Below are 18,521 nucleotides of genomic sequence, written 5' to 3'. Positions count from 1 at the left end.
AGTCCTCAATATTTTTATGGAGAAAAGTGTACCCAAAAATGTGGATTCTGACATTATTTACTCACCCTTATGTTACTCCAAACCGGTTTGACTTTCTTTCTTCAGTGAAACACATGGGTCTTTAAAGGGTTTATTTGTGACAGTGAATAGTCTGTCAAGCATGAAAAAAGACAAATAAATGCCATAAAACTAATCTGTATGATTCTTGCTCTATATTCAATCTCTTCTAAAGGGATACAATAGATTTTTGTGATGAACTAATTAAATTTAAGGCATAATTCACTAGGGTTGGGAATTTTCCATTCATTAAAAGTACCGGAACTGTGTGAACTTCATAACTTTCGGTTACTTGCAATTTTCAACACCGTACTAAATTACTCTGATAGTGTTTCCAGCAGTGCTTTCAGCAGTAGAGCTGCCCTCTATTGTGTGTACAGCATAAAACCCACAGCGCTATATAGGTTTTATGGTATTGACAGCCACCACTGGAGTCATTATACAGTATCATTATATGACATATAAACCCTGTGAATACTTTTTGAAATTCCCCTTTTGTGTTCCATGAAAGAACGTCTTACACTTTGGAGTGATATTAGGCTGAGCAAATAATTACAGAATTTTCACTTTTGGGTGATCTATTTCTTTAACATTGCTCCTAATATGTTTTTTTTTTGCAACTAATGGGCCATAAACATGCTAGATTAAGAGGCTTGAAAACAGTACTTTCCTGGCAGGGTCTATCTTATGGAACTGTGATGTAAGCATGTTTTTGTTTTTCAGGAATGGCTATAAATTCCTGTACTGTTCAGCAAGGGCAATTGGCATGGCAGACATGACACGAGGGTATCTGCAGTGGGTAAACGATGGAGGCAGCATCCTGCCACGTGGACCTCTCATGCTCTCTCCCAGTAGTCTCTTTTCTGCATTTCACAGGTATTATTCAAACTTTATTGAATATTTCAGTGGTCAAAATTACCAATCAAACAAAAAAAGGTGTATTCATAAATAATGTTTTTTATTGAATTACCTTATTATCTTTTTCTCAAATGAGGTAACCTTTAACAATGAGCAGGAATAAAAGCTGAATTTCATATACTCAAACAGACTTCTCTTGTCCTTCAGGGAAGTAATTGAGAAGAAGCCAGAAATCTTCAAAATTGAATGCCTTGCTGACATTAAGAACCTGTTCAATCCCAACAAACATCCTTTTTATGCTGCATTTGGAAACCGAACAAATGTGAGTTGGACTGATGTAAACGTTCTTTTCGTAGTCACTGTAGATGCATGCTGACCTCAGCAGCTAGAATGAAAGGACAGTGTGTGTGTGTGTGTGTGTGGATTAATGTTTGAGGTGTATTGACCCCTGCCCTGGTTTTGCAATTCGATAATGTTGCATTCGAATCGCTCTCTCCTCGAGCTATATCTGCAGTCTTGCACTGCATGACCAGTTGTTTTTTGGGTGGAGTATGAATCCATCTATTTCATAATAAGTCAGTTGCAAATGTCAGGAACTCAGGCTTGTATACAAATGGAATTTTCTATTCTGTGCTTGTCCTGAGCTGGAGTCTGATCTTGTGACTCTGTCTTTTAGGATGCCTTTGCCTATAAGGAGGTTGGAGTACCACTCTACAGAATCTTTACAGTCAACCCCAAAGGAGAGCTCATACAGGAGCAAGCCAAGGGCAACAAGTCCTCGTAAGTGTGCACATCTATCTTCAGCGGCACAAAAGCAGCTTTCAAGTCAACTTCATTTGTCAAAGATTGTGCTGACCCAGAGGATTTTCATAAAGAATAATGGAGAGCTCTTTCCCACTTGAGCTTTGTTCAAGGTCTTCTTGAGTGTTATATCAGTGATGCCTTTGGGAGGTCTGTGTCTATCTTAAAAGGTTGGATTAGCTGTTTCACCCTCACTCTCCTCTTATCTCTCTGTCTGTTTGTGTGTAGGTACAGCAGATTGAGTGAGCTGGTTGATCATGTCTTTCCCTTGCTGAATAAAGAACAAAGTTCAGCTTTCAGTTTCCCGGAATTCAGTACCTTCTGTTTCTGGCGTCAGCCTATCCATGAAATCCATCCTGAGGATCTGCTCTTATAGACCTGTGCTAAAGACCCACGTTTATTTTCTCTTCCCTGCCATCAGTACCACTTAGCTGGTAACCCTCAACATCTCTAGTTCTAGACAATTAAAGGTGGTGCTCTATCCCACCTGGGATATAAGAACTGTTCCTCCTACTCAACTACTTGTTTCTAACAGAACAAGTGTGATAGAGAACACCAGAATAGTTCAAATACAACTTTGCAGACCATCACATAAATGGAGTGTAGGTAGAACTTCCACAAACTCAAGTACTTGGTGCTGCTCTGAATGTGTTAACAAAATCTAATTGCTAATCTGTATCATTCTCAGTGATTTAGCTGCTAAGAGTTAAGCTGCTTCAGCTCTGAAGGAATTTATTGCTCATGGGCTTGTGAAATATTGGGCTAATGTTTACAGTATTAGTTAGATGACCAGTGGCCTTTAAGTCAGCGGAATGACTCTTGAGAGATGAGTGTGCAGCTATTCGAGTTGTTTGAATGAGCGTATGGTTAAAAGTGGCATAAGGTTAAAGGTGGCATACTCAAAAGTATGCACAGAATGAGCAGCTCATTACTTAGTTAAGAAAATGAAATGTTCTCCACATCGTACAATTTACTAGATTCCTATGAAAAGTAAACGGAGGAATCCATTGTAATTTAGGTTTCTTGTACTGTTTCCCAGCTGTTGACATTTTCATCGCTTGGTTGCTACAAAATGCCTTACCGGTCACACTTTCAGCTGCAGCCAAGAGAGAAGAAAATAACATATCGTCTTGCACTTAATTCATGATGGAAATGCAATATAGTTTGAAGCTTTTCAGCAGTCTTTATGCACAATGCAAGGATATAAGTGCTTTTAGATCCTTGAACTAAACCTTAGAAAGATATCTGTATTAAGTTATGAAGAGTGTAGTATATATTCGTTTTCATTATGAAGGTACTGACAGTATGTTATACCTTTAATGTAGGATGTGGCCTGCGTGGAGTAGTGGTATCAAATGGCCTTTGACATTTTAAGGCTTTCTAGATTTTTCCTTTTTTTCTACCAGGCCTTTGCTTGGTAGAAATTAATAGGACAGTTAGTGTTTTACTTATTGATGCCTTCTGCTTGGGTAGATGGTCTAAAGGTGTACAATTTCATTATTAGTGAACACTTTTGAGCATCTGCGAATTATTACTGAAATACTGAAGCTGTTGTGCAAGTGAAGGACTAGGGTGATCAGATCATTTGTAAGCGTTGACTGAAGTAATGTGCTCTCTTTTTCAGTAGTTGGTCACTAAGGTTTTGGCCCTTGCCTAACAGTCATCTTTCAGTCACACCTTTGGGATTTGGTCAAGTACCTTTTAAAGGGACTGTTCATTCAAAAATGAAGATTTTTGGAAATTACTCATCCTCGGAAGAAAGAGAGTCAAAGTGGTTTGGAACAACGTGAGTTTGAGATAAAGATGATCGAATAAAATGTGTTTGTGAACTATCCCTTTAAGATCTCTTAAAAGCACTGTGTGCTAGAGCTAAAGATAAGTTAAAGTAGATGTACAATAAAATAATTTCTTTATATATTCATGTACAACAATTATTTAGGGACAATTTGGGCATTCCATGGTTAAATTGACTGTTTTGTAATTTGGTGTGCGCGCGCGCATGCGTGTTGCGCTTGTCCTCATTTATGATGTTAGGAAGTGAAATCTGTTAATTGTTAACAAAGGAATCCCATTCTTTCTATGAAAGTAATACCTCTTGTGTGGGATAAACACACTTGTATTGTATGAACCTAACATTAATGGTAAAAGCAAAGACAAAAAAATATATTAAAAAGCCTATTTTTTTTTCCTCTTTGAAACTACTGTTTTATGTGCTGAATGCTGAACATTTTTGTCATTCCACTTTGATCTTTGATGCCTTTTTGTTTTACTTGTTTTTATTTTTAATTGTATGCTATTTGTGGGATGGTGCGTTTCTTGGTTTTGATGTATAGCTTCGCATTGCCTTAGGCCAGCATAAATATCTTAAAATGGATAATTGTACCATAATTTACAAAATATATATATATATATATGTAGTTTGGACAATGTTGATGAATCAATTAAAGATGTATTTAATACAATGGTGTGGAAATCCTTCTACTCTAATTTATATGGCCTGTACTTGATTTGCTTAATTTTAACAGTTGTAAAAAAGCCCATTGTGTGTGGAAAATTAATTTTATTGCCTTTTTCAATTACAGAATATGGATATTGCAAGTGATGTTGACTAATTGCTTGCGATCATATGGTTACGATTTTTTAAAAGCTACTCCATGAAAATGTTTTTTTACTAGAAATGAACAATTTCTTTAATGAGCAAGTACACCAACAATCCATCTTCCAAACCATGTTTTTTGCCTTAACCTGATTCACTACAGTAAGCCTATAATAATTATTAATATTTTAGAGCTGTCGAGACGGATTTTGTGTGAAATTGCACACTTCTGTCAGTCATATGTGCGTGTTTATGGCATGTCCGTAAATAAAGAAAAGAAGTTCCTGAGCTCCTAAAACGTGTGTATATGTCCAGTGATATGCATGGTAGTAGTTTGGAGCTGAAAAGCTTGTAGCCACAACACATGAGCAACATTTGACCATGGATCATTCAAAAAGGCAACCAGTCTGGGGAATCACCCCATTTCAAAATAAAGAAAGCTCAAACAAACAAGAGCCTTTAAGCAAAAAGGGAAAGCAACAGAGCCTGTAATGATAAAACATGAAACAACATCGGCTTAGCTTTTTCAGAGGTGGCGACAACTACGACATCTTAAAAGATTTAAAACCGACCCAGAGATTAAGTTAAGATTTCTTGCTCTATTGATTGGTAAGATATGTGATTGGCTAACGCTATGTAACGGTCGGCACAATCTAATGGGGCATTTTATTATGGATTGTGGCACTGCAGTGCTTTCAATATCATTTGAGGAAGGACAATGGAAAAAAAAATTGACTTTATGCTGGTAACAATGCTAATCTCTAAACCATTTACTACCTTGGTCTATTTGCCTGCTTAGTTCTACTTTCCACCGTTTGACTTTATCTTACATGATTAGCAATCATCTAATATTGCATAACTTTTGTAATGTTAATTATATAAAAAAAGTCAAAACAACAGCGGAGGTTATGCTACTTACCAGCTCATTAGACATTTTACGGATATCCATCTTTTGCTTCCTTTCGTTATTTTTTTTTTTGCAGGGAGGTGGTTTTGTTTTTAGTGACATTCGCTCTGATAAGATGATCACCTGTAACAATGGTTACACTGATACTCATCAATCCATCAGATACATCTGTACAGAAGAGCAGAGCCAAAGCCAGACTCAAGCATTTACCAAAACAAAGTGCCTCCACAAGTAACTTGCAGTTTTATTCTTCAACTGCTTGAGGGCCATAAGTTACACAATGTAGGCTTAAACATGAAAATGCAATTGTGAAAATATAAAATGGCTGTATTATTAGTTTCATTCTGTGGATTGCAGCTATCCATTTAAGCTTTGATTAATCTTTGGAGGAAAAACTGATCCCACACCCTGAGGATTTAAAAAAAGTGTTATTCACACTAAAACCACGTGATATTTTAGAAGGATAAAAGTATGCAAATGTTAATTTAATGTTGAAAAACTATATAAACCTGCTTTTACATTTATATATATTTGGTCAAATCACAATTTTAAAAGAAACTTTATAGATTATGGCAAATATAGATTATTACTACTAAAATCTATTGATATGCTCCCTTGCTTTGGCACAAACCTAGCCTGCCTTGCTATCGCAGCACTTTGATGTTTAGGAAAAATACATCCCTCTATTAAAATACTGTCAAATTGTGTGTCTCAGCCCTGTAGTTTTGATAAATAACCAAAGCAAAACTCTATTTCGTAGTCATAAGTGTAAAACTTGACATTGACTTGCATTGGATGGTCACATTAGATGTTCTTGTGTTATCTCTTGGTTTGAGAGGAGTAGAGGAATATTGCGCTGAAGGTGGAGAGGATCTCTCTGGATTCAGAAATCGCTAGCTTTCCAGCGGTGCGGACCAAGGCTACGGTGTCCCCTCGCCGGAGTGGGAGGATAAGGTTGAAGGATGCAGACCCCCCGCATGCACACTGATTTTGGGTCAGCCGTGGGCGGCCACTCCAGTAACCCGCTGTGTCCAACTTCTGCACACTGCGATTGGACACAGACAGCACAGCTTCTGCATGCTCACCCTGCGGAGCTGTTAGAACAGCAGTGACCAAATAACGGCCATCAGCAGGCACTGTGAAGATCCCTACAAAGGGGAAAATTCAAAGTTAGCTGCCAAGAAGGGGAAACTTCTATCAACACCAAAACTGTTCTTGGCGCAGGATAAAGCATTTGTAAGTTTCTTTTTTTTTTTAGGGTGTGCCTAATACCTTATACTGTTCAAAATCAACTTTTACTCAATCAACAATGTAAAGTAAATTGAGGGTCAGAGTTGCAGATTACCTGTATGAGGGTTGTAGTGTCCTCCATCATTGACTAGCACCCTATCAAAGCGAATGATATCAAAGTCCCCTGAGAAAGACTGCCTTGTAAGTCCAGCAGAGAAAGAAAAAGGGTCCATCAAGGAGTTCTGCTGTGACACTATTTTGAAAAAGAGGTGTACATGTAAATCAAGTGAGAGAGGTTTCAAGTTTCTCATCACATTCTGATCATGGCAAGTGAAAAACCTGCAAATAGATGGAAAATTAAATCAATTACAAGTGTTCAAAAGTCATTAATATTGAATATATGATCACAGATGTGCAGTCAGTCATTTTCCAATGGCTTTGAGCATGACTCATAATCACTAATTAGAATTTAGTCCTGGAACAATGTTTTATAAAATCCCTTTTGTATGGTACAACACCCAAATTTCTTTTTAACAGTATTTCTTTAATTGTTATTTGTTACCTGGAGTTGCAATGGGTCTTTGGTATGCCAGATTCCATGGGACATGTGCAACTATTACGAGAATTAATAGTCATAATTCAGTAAGTTATAGCAATAATATCATCAAAAAGTTCTAAAGAAAACACTGGAAATAAAAAAGGTAAAAATTGACCGTACACTAAACTCCAAACCTTGGTTATTATTGCACGCACTGACAAGCATTGCAGATCTTCCAATGGGAATGAAAGGGAAATTAATATGAACTGCAGGTTCATAGTAAGGTTTTCGGTAAATATTCTCATAAAATGAACACATATGAGTATAACATTGACTGGTTAGAAGAGAGACATTGCAAAGCATTTTTATTAGATTTTATTTTTTTTTAAATGTTAAATTACACAGCATGGCGTAAAACTGTGGAGGCTGAGAATTAGAATCGAGGCAAATGATTATCACAGTCAGTTAAAAAGGGAATGGCATAACTTGAGAGTTATCACACACTTCATTATATTAGTTCAAGTAACAAAACTGCTCATAACTTGTCTGCAACACACTCAAAATAGTGCTCTCTATTTACTATCACCTATGCTATGACCTGAATTAATACATGAATGAATGAGCAAATGTAGGTGTCCTCACTGATGTTATGCCTGTTAGGCATTGGGAATTAGGGCTGACACATTTTAATCCATAGCCTGCTATTCTCAAGATTTATTTAAAGATAACAAAGAACAAACACTTAGTTTATCCTCTCTGGTTACCTCATGTCACTATAAAGGAACCGGCAACAATATTTTTGGATAATTTAACTCAAACACTCATGATTCTTTAAAAAAAAATCAAACGCTTGTCAGATGAAAGTGGCGGATTGCAAGAAGGGATTCGTCAGTAAAACTTTTAAGGCGGAGCTTAGCGAAAGTTTCCAAATTACTTTCAACTACTTTCCAAAAGGTTTTGTTTACCTGGTTTTGGTTGTTTTGTATTTTTTGAAGGAGGATTAACAGGAGGATAGCCTGTGGAAGATAAAGCAAACAAAACTAATCAAATCCTGTTGACACTTCATGCAAGTGCTTCTAAATCATTATTACCAATTTTCTTCATACCTGGCGCACCAGCAAATCCCTTTACAGGTGATTTTGAGTCCTCCGAGCTCTGATCACGTCTAACTGTCACCCTGCGCACATACCCAGGTGGACCGGCTTGCCCTGTAACCACCACTGGTTTGTGTACAGCGGGTTGGTTGGGTTGCATGGGGAGGATGGGTTGCCTGGGGCTGGTGGGTGGTGGGAAGTAGCGGGGGATGGGGGGCTGGTGCACATGGGGGAGACCAGTGACTGGCACTGTTCTATGGGGTATTATCAAAGGTATGTGGATATGGGGAATATAGTGTCTTTTGGGTTGAGCTGGAGTTTTAATGTCAGGGACAGGCGCTGGTCTCTCTTGCCTCACAGGCAGTCCTGAGTGAGAAAATGGGATGAAAATGTAGTTAAGCTTCTGTTGAAAGTGAAGATACCATGTATATGTTAACCAAATTGACCAATCAGATGTCACCATTAAAGGGATAGTTTACCCCAAAATGAAAATTCTGTCAGCATGTTGCTCCAAACCTTTGTGAATTTCATCTGTAGAACACAAAAGATGATGATAGGCAGATTGTAAAGATTGTTCACCCAAAAATGAAAATTGTCTCATGATTTACCCTCCTGGCATCCCAGATGTGTATAACGTTCTTTCTTCTGCTGAACACAAACAAAGATTTTTAGAAGAATATTTCAGCTCTGTAGGTCCATACAATGTGAAGCTCCAAAATCCACATAAAGGGAGCATAAAAGTACAGTGCATCCGGAAAGTATTCACAGCACTTCACTTTTTCCACATTTTGTTGTGTTACAGCCTTATTCCAAAATTGAGTAAACTCATTATTTTCCTCAAAATTCTACAAACAATACCCCATAATGACAACGTGAAAGAACTTTGTTTGAAATCTTTTCTTTTCAAAATCTTTATGTTGCCCTTGTGTGGATTTTGGAACTTAAGTTTGTATTGTATGGATCAACAGAGCTGAAATATACGTCTAAAATCTACATTTGTGTTCTGCAGAAGGAAGAAAGTCATACACATCGGGGATGGCATGAGGGTGAGTAAATGATGAGATAATTTTCATTTTTGGGTGAACTATTCCATTTACCTAACACCATTCACTTTCTTTGCATTATGTTTTCATACAATGCAATTGAGGCATTCCTAATATCTATTGTGTAGAAAGAAATCAAGTAATATGGGTATGGAACAAAATGACAGATTTTTCATTATCCCTTTAAATAAACACAAAGTTAGTGGAAAGTGTAAGACAGCATGCCAGCCCTCATTTTACAATGCCATCTCTAAAGCCTTCTAATGGCATTCAACTTATATTGTAAAATCCCCCATGAAAGCTGTTAACTTCTATTATTTTGCTAGTATTGCAGCCATACTTTAAAAAGTATTTAGGTTAATGGTTATGCTTCTAAAACGACACCAGAGAAAGCTTTAATGGTGCATTCAAGCTGTCTTTGAACTCTGCAGTGCACCTTCTATTTACAAAAGCTTTTGGTCTTAATGCTGTGCTGTCAGCTCTATTTCATGGAGTCTAATGAGGTAGAAGTTTTTTATTTTTTTATTTTCAGTTCACATTTCTAACCCCAAAGATCTCACACTTCTCACACGCATCTGTTTTTCTAAAATCTTATTCACATTTTCTTTTTCATCCTTTTTTTTTTTTGTCTGTCAGTGTTTTTCAAGCTTTTCTACAGCTCTGTGAGAACTAATTCCCAATCCTACCAGATGCTGCCATCTAAATTGAGAATTGTAATGCGTCATTCCTGACATTAGGGTCTATTTTGACTCCAGATTTTATTGGCTGTGGTAGAAATTGATCCAAATGAGAGGCGGAGCTTGAGTCCCATGGGTTCGCTTCAAAGCTAATCAACTGATATGGGCAAAATGCACTCAGCTAAAATCCTGCGTCAGTGCTGCTGTTTGTCCGCATTTAACTGCAGACTGAATATCGGATTTCGCACAAACATATTCCCACCTATATACATTACATCTCCCAAGAGATAATAGACATCTTTCTGTGTGTTTCCCACAAGTCTGTTTGGCAGTTAGAACAAATAACAGATTCATCACATGCAAAGTGCCTGAAAGCAGCAACAAAAACACATGTTTCAAGCCAAATCACTCTGGTTTTAAATTCTGTATGCAGGGACTCAGAGACGGAGCTCTTAAGTGCTCTCTAGGCTTAAGAAATCGAAGACATTAAACTGGAATTAAGGATTCACCACTATATTATGTGGAGAGCCATATTTAAAAACATATTTAGAGGATGAATGGAAGACATCATGAATTGTAACTTAAAGGTTTTTTGTTGACAGTTTCTGGTTTGGAAAGCAAACGGGGGTGTGACGATTTTGTGCATGTATACATGAACACAAACAGACATACACACACACACAAAGTTAAATGACTAGAGTTGCACCCTGCTGTAATGGCCAGACCTCTGTACGTAACATTGCTCTTGGCCTGATCCAATCTGGGAACTTCCAGATGGGTTCCTGGACCCAGTTAGAGAAACATGACCATGAATCCAGATGAGGAACACCTTTACATTCCCCAATAATTAAATATTTTGAGTTCTTCATCATGCACAGTGCAGGAGCAGCTCTCACAAATAAGCTACATTTTAAATTATGCCTTCATACTTCCGATCTTCACTCTTTCTTCTAACTGAGCTTCTAGCGCAGCATCCTAACCAGATACAATGCAATAAGATTCTAATGACAAGCAATCTGTCTATCCACACTGAATACGAAATTGTTGTTTTTCTTGGTTCCAGAAGTCTCTTTTTTTCCAAAGAGATTTCCTAAATGTATTTAACTATTCTAAGGGATGAACCAAACCAACCAGAATCACAAGTTTACAAGTTTTTATTTGAAGCAAAAAAGTATTTGGAAGGACAAAAGGACAAAGGTACATCACTGTTTATTAATTGGCTTTAACGAGGGAATGATCTACAATCCTAAGAAGCATTGTGAATAATGCAATTGAATTAAAAACTATGGAAATATATACAACTATTGATTTAAAGTTGTGGAGTAGAAGTACAGAAACCATATACTTCAATTTTATTTCAAAATATTAAGATATATATACAAATATATCAGTAGTTTGATAGTGTAGTGAAACCAACTCGAATGCATCACTATTCTCTAATTGGTGGATCTTCAGGATCATATGTAGTGTAGCCTACAGGAGGATCAAACTGTGTAGTGGTTCACCAGAAATACCAATATTAAACACGATTTAAAAGAAATGAACCTGAAAACAATATGGACTGCTGGCCTCAACAGAGACATATACCACTGATTATCAACCTCAGAGCTCACAGTAAGTCTGTCTTTAAAGGCTTATAAAGGTGTCTACACAGCAGAGTTAATCCTGCTCTGTGTCTGCTTAAAATCTGTGTAAAGACACAATGCAGCATAAAATCCAGTCTAAATTATGCCTGCTCTTACCAACCTCAGAGCAGCCTTAAACTTTGTTATTTGTCATGATAGAGGTTATATTTCATTATTTAGTTTTATATTTAATGTTTAAGTTAATATTTTCATTCATTTCAGAATTCTATATTCAAAATTGTATATTTAAAATATTAATCTCATTTTATGTAAGCAATTGTAATTTCTGTGTAAATGTATTTATGCATGCTCTGAGCAGCATTAAACAGTCTGTGTAAATGCATCTAAATTCCTGTTTAAATTCAGCTTCTGTGCCACATTGGCAGTGTAAAGATGGCTTTATCGTTAAAATTAATTCCCCAAATTAAAAAATGTATGGTATTTTAACCTCCGTAACCTGACTCTATAACCTGGCTCTATAGATACCAAGAGATCAACAAAGTGTTGCTTGTATAGGTCGCAGCTATTTAAGACAACAACTCTGATTAATATAGAAGTTATTGAATAAAAAGAAATGGAAAACTTTGTGAAAAAAAAAATGTGTCTTTTAGTAGGCAGTATAATTAAGCTGTTTATCTTTTGGTACATCCTTCGCAACGGGAGAATGCTTATTATGCCTCTGTATTCTACCACTGTAGGAAACTCAGTTGGTTTTGGAACAGAGTATAAATGCATTTAGTGAGAGCAGGAAAGAGTTTCACTGACATCCTTTGACTGAAAGATATCAATCAGCAGGAAGAAAAAAGAAAAAGGAAAGTGGAGAGGAACAGCTATTAAATTGTGCAAAGGAAGGGTGAAGTATGCAAAGTTCAGATCCATTTTAGAGGATGTCAGAAGGCTTTAGTGAGAATGGCCAACAACACGTCACTGCCTTGCAGATGTTTCCACAGCTCATGGAAAAAGCTTCAAGATTGATCTCCAAAACAAACAGTGAGAATTTGTCTTAACACATCTGACTGACAGCCAGAAAAATTAATCAAAATTACTTGTAGGTGTTTTCTGTTCATCCCTAAAATATTCCCATGTTTAATTGATGCCCTGAACCATGAAAAATCGATGTAGAGCCATTAGTGTAAATTACGAGAAACTGAGCAGCAAGGCTTCACAGCATACCAGTTCAATGCTTTGTCACAGAGAAACAGTTTGCTGAACTGATTCCATTATTCCAGTATTGTGCAATATGCCTCTGCCATGATCTGCAGCCAAAAAGTTGAGTAATGCTGAAGCTATTCAGGGATAAAGTCTATTGTTTTTCTGACATTCAGTTTTTAACTGTATCATATTCTACAACATCCTAAAAAACAACAAAACCAAAGTGTAAACAGCAATGAGAAACAAATGTTATGAGAAACACACTTAATTTCCCTTCATGCCCTTTGCAGGAACTGTTTTGGAACATTAAGCTCTTTTAATTAGCTGCAACACTGTGTTTATTCTTAATCTTGTCCAATAATTCTACATAATTGCTAAGTCCCCTTTGAAGTCCTTTCGAATAATGCATAGTGGGAAAACAAGCACATTAATAAAACATAATTTTTAGCTGAAGTACTTGGAGGAGGGCTTTTGTTTCTGATGAAGACAGGGATTGAAATATCTGCCTCCAACCTTATCAGGAATGATGACATCACTCTTATTTGGGAGGCTTCTAGGAATGTGTGTTCTCTTGTGACATCACAGTCGTTTTACCGCTGAACATCTGCAGTGGTGTGTGGGAACACATCTCCTCCAAAGGCCTGCACATTGACTTTAGGGCATAATGAGGACCAGACCAGCCAGTGACTGAACTCACTTCCCAGTTCTAAATGTTATAGGCAGTGAAAGCGGGACTTGACAACAAGATAATAAAAAAACACACAACTCATCATAAATCCCCCTTGAAGAAAAGAATTTGGCTTGCAATCATTAGTAGTGGTGGAAGCAGGGGCGAAGATTCCAGGAGGGATGGTGGATGTACCACCCCCACCCCCCAATAATCAAAACAAGCAATTACCCCCACCAACGATGGAAACATATAAATGCATTACGCTGCACACAAATCTACACAATTTGGTGGGAGTTTTCAGTGAAACATATCACATAGTCTCTCACCAGAGGTTAAACGGTAGTGATAAAGACCAAAGGATTAAACTTTTTTGACTTTCTTCTGTCGAGCATAGTTTTTTCATTTAATAAAAGTGAATGGTGACTGAAGCTAACATTCTCCCTATCATTTCCCTTTGTGTTCCTTGGAAGAGAGATATAAGTCATATGGGTTTGAAGCAACATGAGGGTGAGTAAATGATGACAGAATTGTCATTTTTGGATGAACTATCCCTTTAACAAACTATGCTAGATCAAGTTGCTCACTAACTAAGAGTACATCAACTAACTGACGGTAAAAGGCAACAGGGTTAATTCCAGAGAGACTAACTGTTGTTTTGACTTATTACAAGCACTTACATTTGGTAAAGGAAATCTTCACAGGCCCCCTGCCTCTCAACAGCTTGTGGGCATTCAGGTTATTGTATGTATGTATGTATTCCCTTATTGGTTAAGTATGGCAAGAGGTTCCACTGACAGACATGGCATCTCATTGACTTGAAGCTCTTTGATTAATGAAAGCACTATATTTGGTAGTAATAAAAATAACATAACAGTAGTCATCAAAGTTTAAATATTAGACCTAACCAAAACCAAATACAAAAGCTGATTTTGAATGCTTTTGTGGCAATAATTCAGTTTCCATTTTCCACCAATAACTGACTAAAATCCTTAAATTTTTATTCTTAAAGGGATAGTTCAACTAAAAATTTTCATTCTGTCATCCTTTACTCACCTTTAATATTGTTCCAAACCTGTTTGACTTCATTTCATCCATAGAACAAAATGTTAGAATCTTAGGGACCAACAGCCTCAGTAACCATTCACTTTTATTGAATATTTTTTCTATATGATGACAATTTATGGTGACTGAAGCAATCATTCTGCCTAACATCTCATTTTGTGTTCCACAGAAGAAAGAAAGTCATATGAAGTTGGAACAACATATCCCTTTAATATTTGAATGCTTACCTTGTTCTTTTTGTACATGGTCCCTGAGAATCTGCTTAGCCATTTCTGCAAGCTGGCTTTGAAAATTCAGAAGGGAGTTCTGAAGAGCAGTGATGTCCCCTGAATAACTAACTAGAGTGGTGTTTATCTGTGCCATTTGCTTTTCCAAATTCCTTGAAAGGCCCTGTATATTTGTCCCACCATCAAGCAGTCCACAAATCTTCTCCAGAGCAGTCACCCTGTTATCCACTGCAGACACACCCTCAGCTACTCCAGCAGTGTTGAACTTACACACGCTCAACTCTGTGGTTACTCGTGCATTCAGTGTGTCCAGCTTGTCTCGTAGCTCCTCAATCTGACTGCGACTTGGGCTGCTTTCAGCCCAAACATTAGGAACATTTACCTGTCCTGCCTGGCAACATGTTGATTTTAAATTGTGAAGGTCTTGGCTAAATTTGCTCAACGTATCTCCCAATCCTGTTATAGCTCCAGTCAAGCCATTAACGTTTTCAGTCAATGCATTAATCCTTCGGTGGGTGTCCTGCGCATGTCCTCTGAGCAGTTTCTCAGGTGACATCCTATCAATTCTATCCTCCAATGTATGAAGTTTTGCTACATTGTTCACAAAATCAGAACGCAAATCGTCCAAGTCATTTCTGCAGAGTCTCACGTCCTTTATAAGACTGTCCATACCTTCTGGTTTTTGGGAATCAGTGTGTAGGTTGGTTTTGCCATTGGCTGAGTATATCCGTCCAATGGCGTTAAACTTGTCCTCCAAACCCTGTATAATGTACTTATTCGAGTTAACCTGAGTTTGCAGTGCATCAACAGAATCACTAAACATCCCTGGGAAGGAGTTGTTGCTCATCTCAATCAGCATTGCAGTGAACTGATCCTGCATAGCGTTCAGCTTCTCATCCAGGAGTTGACGCAGAATAGTTGCATCATCCGTAATTTGCTTGGTAAGTTTCTCATCCACATAGAAACAATAAGTCTCTGCGTTTCGCTCAGTTACATTCATCCTGTCTTCTAGGTCCACTATACGTGAACCAAGCATGTCTTCTATTTTCAACGTGGACAGATGTTCTAGCTCATTGTCTACTCTGGCATTAAGGACACGATGAGCATCTGCCACTCGATCAAGTTTCCGCCTCAAGTCATTGTAGTCACTATCGTCTTTTACATCAGTTATTTGGTGGTTTGTGCGAGCTACACCATCTGACATGGACAAATCCAATCGCAGTGCACGGATCTCCTTTCTAAGCTCAGATTCCTTGTTGTGCACCAGATCGGTAAGACTAACATAGCCGCTTTCTCGTCCTTCTTCACATGTCTTTTGAAGAGATTGTAGCTTATCATCACATGCACTTTTCAACTTGGCCATATGGTCCTCCATGTTTCCAACAAGCTCCTTTTTGAGCATCTCAAATTTTTCATCAATATAGGTCTGAAGGATGTCTACGTCAGGGGAGTCAGCACCAGTTAATTCTAGGCCTTGAGAGGTATCCATAAGCATTCGGATCTGCCCATCATGGCCGGTCACTGTTTCCCACAGTTCCTCAAGTTTTTCACCCTTGCTTTTAAGAGCATCGGTCATATCATTGAGTCTGGCCAGCACTGTCTCAAGTTCCCTTTCCCCATGGGTGTGGCCTCTCGTGGCCTGGTGGCCATCCAGATGCATGACACTCTCCTCAATGCCTCCTGTTCGCGCACTGTCTGGTGCATTCCGGTCATTGAGCAGAGTAATAAGCATCTTGCTCGTGTCCTCCTGTAAGTCTGTGCGCAGGTTCTCTGCCATACCTGTCATGGCTGCTTGAAGATCCAGCACTGTCTGAGAGAGACGCTGTACTTCTTCCTCTAACATACGTGTTTTGTCAACTCCACGTCTGACATCATATTGTCCTGTTTCTCGCTGCTCTGGCCCTATTGTAACAAAATAAAAACAGCTGAATAAATGTGAATGCATTCATAGCAAACATCTATGTGAGAACAATTTATTCATATTAGAAGAAGCTAATCATATTAAAGGGATAGTTCACCCAGAAATAAAATTCAGTCATAATTTGTATGACATTCTATCTTCTTTGAAACACAAAAGAAGATGTTAGGCAGACTGTTAGCCTCAGTCGCCATTCTCTTTCATTGCATATTTTTTCCCATAAAGTGAATGGTGACTGAGACTGTCAGTTCCTAACATTCTGCCTAACATCTCCTTTTGTATTTCACAGAAGAATGTCATAAAGGTTTGGAACAACATGAGGGAATGTAAATGAATGATGAATAATGTGGTGATGTCCTAATATGAAAATCTTCCTCTAAAATTCAAATAAATGAAAAGTAATTTATTTAATTTTTTTTTAGAAATATGTCCTACTTTGTGCCGTTCGAGTTTGTCCAGAATGGGGCTGTGGGTGTGACTGTGGATATACTGTCTGTCTGTTTGGAGAGCTTTTAAGTTCTCTGCAGTCTGGACCCTGGTATCCTGGGCAGCACCTCCATTCTAGCTCAGTCACAATCTTGTATGCTATCTTATAAGTGGGTCGAAACCGAGTCCTGTATCTGAAAATACATGATTAAGATGGTCTTTTACATTAATTAAAAGGTAAAAACAAACAAACTCTTTGACTCCACATTCGTTTAAAAACAGATTTTATCAAAGCAGAGCAGTTTAGAAGAACTTAAGCCACTTATGCCTTAAGCCACATAGTGCTATTAACTGGAACCTTGAGTAATGGTTCATGAAATTACAAGATTAAAGTAAAGGTAAAGACAAGTATCAACTTGTCAACAGAATGGGAGGGATTAATTAGAAGAGTCTTCTGGCTTTGTCTGTTTAAAGGCTGTGACACACACCGTTGGCCAATGTTGGCCATTGTTGAGCATCTTTGGCCTAGTTTTTGCTGTGTGTTCCGCACCGTTGGCTCTAGTCTGACCCCCCTCTGTTGGCGGCTTTTCGGCCGATTGATCATGTTAAATCAGCAGCGGAGTCTGATTGGCTGTTCAGCTTAGCGAACCAATGCACGAGAAGAAAAACGGAAATGACGAAAGCAAGCAAATGATGAAGTCAAGAGGGCACAAACACAAAAAGCTAATTTTTCATCTTCATCTCATGCGAGCATTTATTGTAATTGTCATACTTATATGTTGCTTGGAACTGCACCCAAGACTTTCACCCACTGTTGCACTTGTGTATAGGTTGAGTGACAATAAAGGAATTTGACTTGACGTGAATATTTTCATAACGACTTGGCCGTCTGGAATGAAGAAACTTTGGTGTGAAAATGATAAGCAAGTGCTGCTTTGTTTATGGTTTGTACATCCGCAGTGCTAGCTCTTCCGGTTTCTTTTTTGAATGACGAATAGACTACTGCCACCTGCTGGTTTGGAAAGTTATTTCCACTCATGCAGGCGCAGAACACATGTGCTAGTTGGCTATTAGGTGTATCCCAGTTAAGTTCAGAATTGATTTTAAAATTGCAGTTTTGGTGTACAAAGCGCTATCCGGTGCTACACCAACATACATATGTGATTTACTGACTATGTACACTCCCCAAAGAAATCTTAGATCGTATAATCAGCTTCTTTTAACTGTTCCACGCTTTCGCTGCAAAACCAAGGGTGGTCGGGCCTTCTCTGCCGCTGCTCCTAAGCTCTGGAACAGTCTGCCCTTCACTGTGAGGTCTGCTCCGACACTAATAAGTTTTAAATCGGCTCTTAAAACGTATTTATTCTCTAGTGCTTTTAAATAAACTGCTTGATTGATTGTATATGAATCTTTTGAATGAATTATATCAGGTGCTATATGTATAAACCTGTCTTTTGCCTTGTCTATTTCAATGCTTTTAAATTGCATATTGTAATATTGTACAGCACTTTGGCGCAGCTCTGTTGTTTTTAAATGTGCTATAGAAATAAAATTTGACTTGACTTGAGTCTTTGTGGTGTGTTCAAGAGCAACTTTTTGGCCCAGACGCAGGTGACGTGAGGTGACACCACAGTCAGCTT

General features: G+C 38.0%; 3 protein-coding genes across 5 annotated transcripts in view; 1 reads left to right on the top strand and 2 right to left on the bottom strand.

Annotated features, from left to right (window-relative positions):
* Window positions 1-4,175, top strand: part of LOC127645296 (phosphatidate phosphatase LPIN2-like) — a 36,625-nt gene extending 32,450 nt beyond the window's left edge. The window contains exons 17-20 of the mRNA XM_052128869.1: window positions 781-933; window positions 1,123-1,237; window positions 1,592-1,695; window positions 1,945-4,175. Coding sequence (XP_051984829.1) covers window positions 781-933; window positions 1,123-1,237; window positions 1,592-1,695; window positions 1,945-2,092 — 520 coding nt within the window. The 3' untranslated portion in view covers window positions 2,093-4,175. The remainder of the gene's footprint in view (window positions 1-780; window positions 934-1,122; window positions 1,238-1,591; window positions 1,696-1,944) is intronic.
* LOC127645305 (myosin regulatory light chain 2, smooth muscle minor isoform) overlaps window positions 1-18,521 on the bottom strand; it is a 352,700-nt gene that overhangs the window by 67,465 nt on the left and 266,714 nt on the right. The window lies entirely within an intron of this gene.
* Window positions 1-18,521, bottom strand: part of LOC127645295 (EMILIN-2-like) — a 29,269-nt gene that overhangs the window by 8,370 nt on the left and 2,378 nt on the right. Inside the window, exons 3-9 of one of the 3 annotated variants that reach the window (XM_052128867.1) lie at window positions 16,891-17,075; window positions 14,538-16,439; window positions 8,094-8,447; window positions 7,953-8,003; window positions 7,012-7,062; window positions 6,565-6,702; window positions 6,010-6,367 (exon numbers count right to left, since the gene is read on the bottom strand). In XM_052128867.1, the coding sequence (XP_051984827.1) occupies window positions 6,039-6,367; window positions 6,565-6,702; window positions 7,012-7,062; window positions 7,953-8,003; window positions 8,094-8,447; window positions 14,538-16,439; window positions 16,891-17,075 (3,010 nt within the window). In that variant the 3' untranslated portion in view covers window positions 6,010-6,038. Of the gene's footprint in view, window positions 1-3,725; window positions 6,368-6,564; window positions 6,703-7,011; window positions 7,063-7,952; window positions 8,004-8,093; window positions 8,448-14,537; window positions 16,440-16,890; window positions 17,076-18,521 lie in introns of those variants that run through there. The other 2 variants (XM_052128866.1, XM_052128868.1) reach the window with 2 other exon arrangements.

The sequence above is a fragment of the Xyrauchen texanus genome, chromosome 6 (genome assembly GCF_025860055.1).
Source record: "Xyrauchen texanus isolate HMW12.3.18 chromosome 6, RBS_HiC_50CHRs, whole genome shotgun sequence".
Lineage (NCBI taxonomy): Eukaryota > Metazoa > Chordata > Actinopteri > Cypriniformes > Catostomidae > Xyrauchen > Xyrauchen texanus.
Note: the sequence above shows the minus strand (reverse complement) of the source record. Positions and strands in the feature narration are given on the sequence as shown.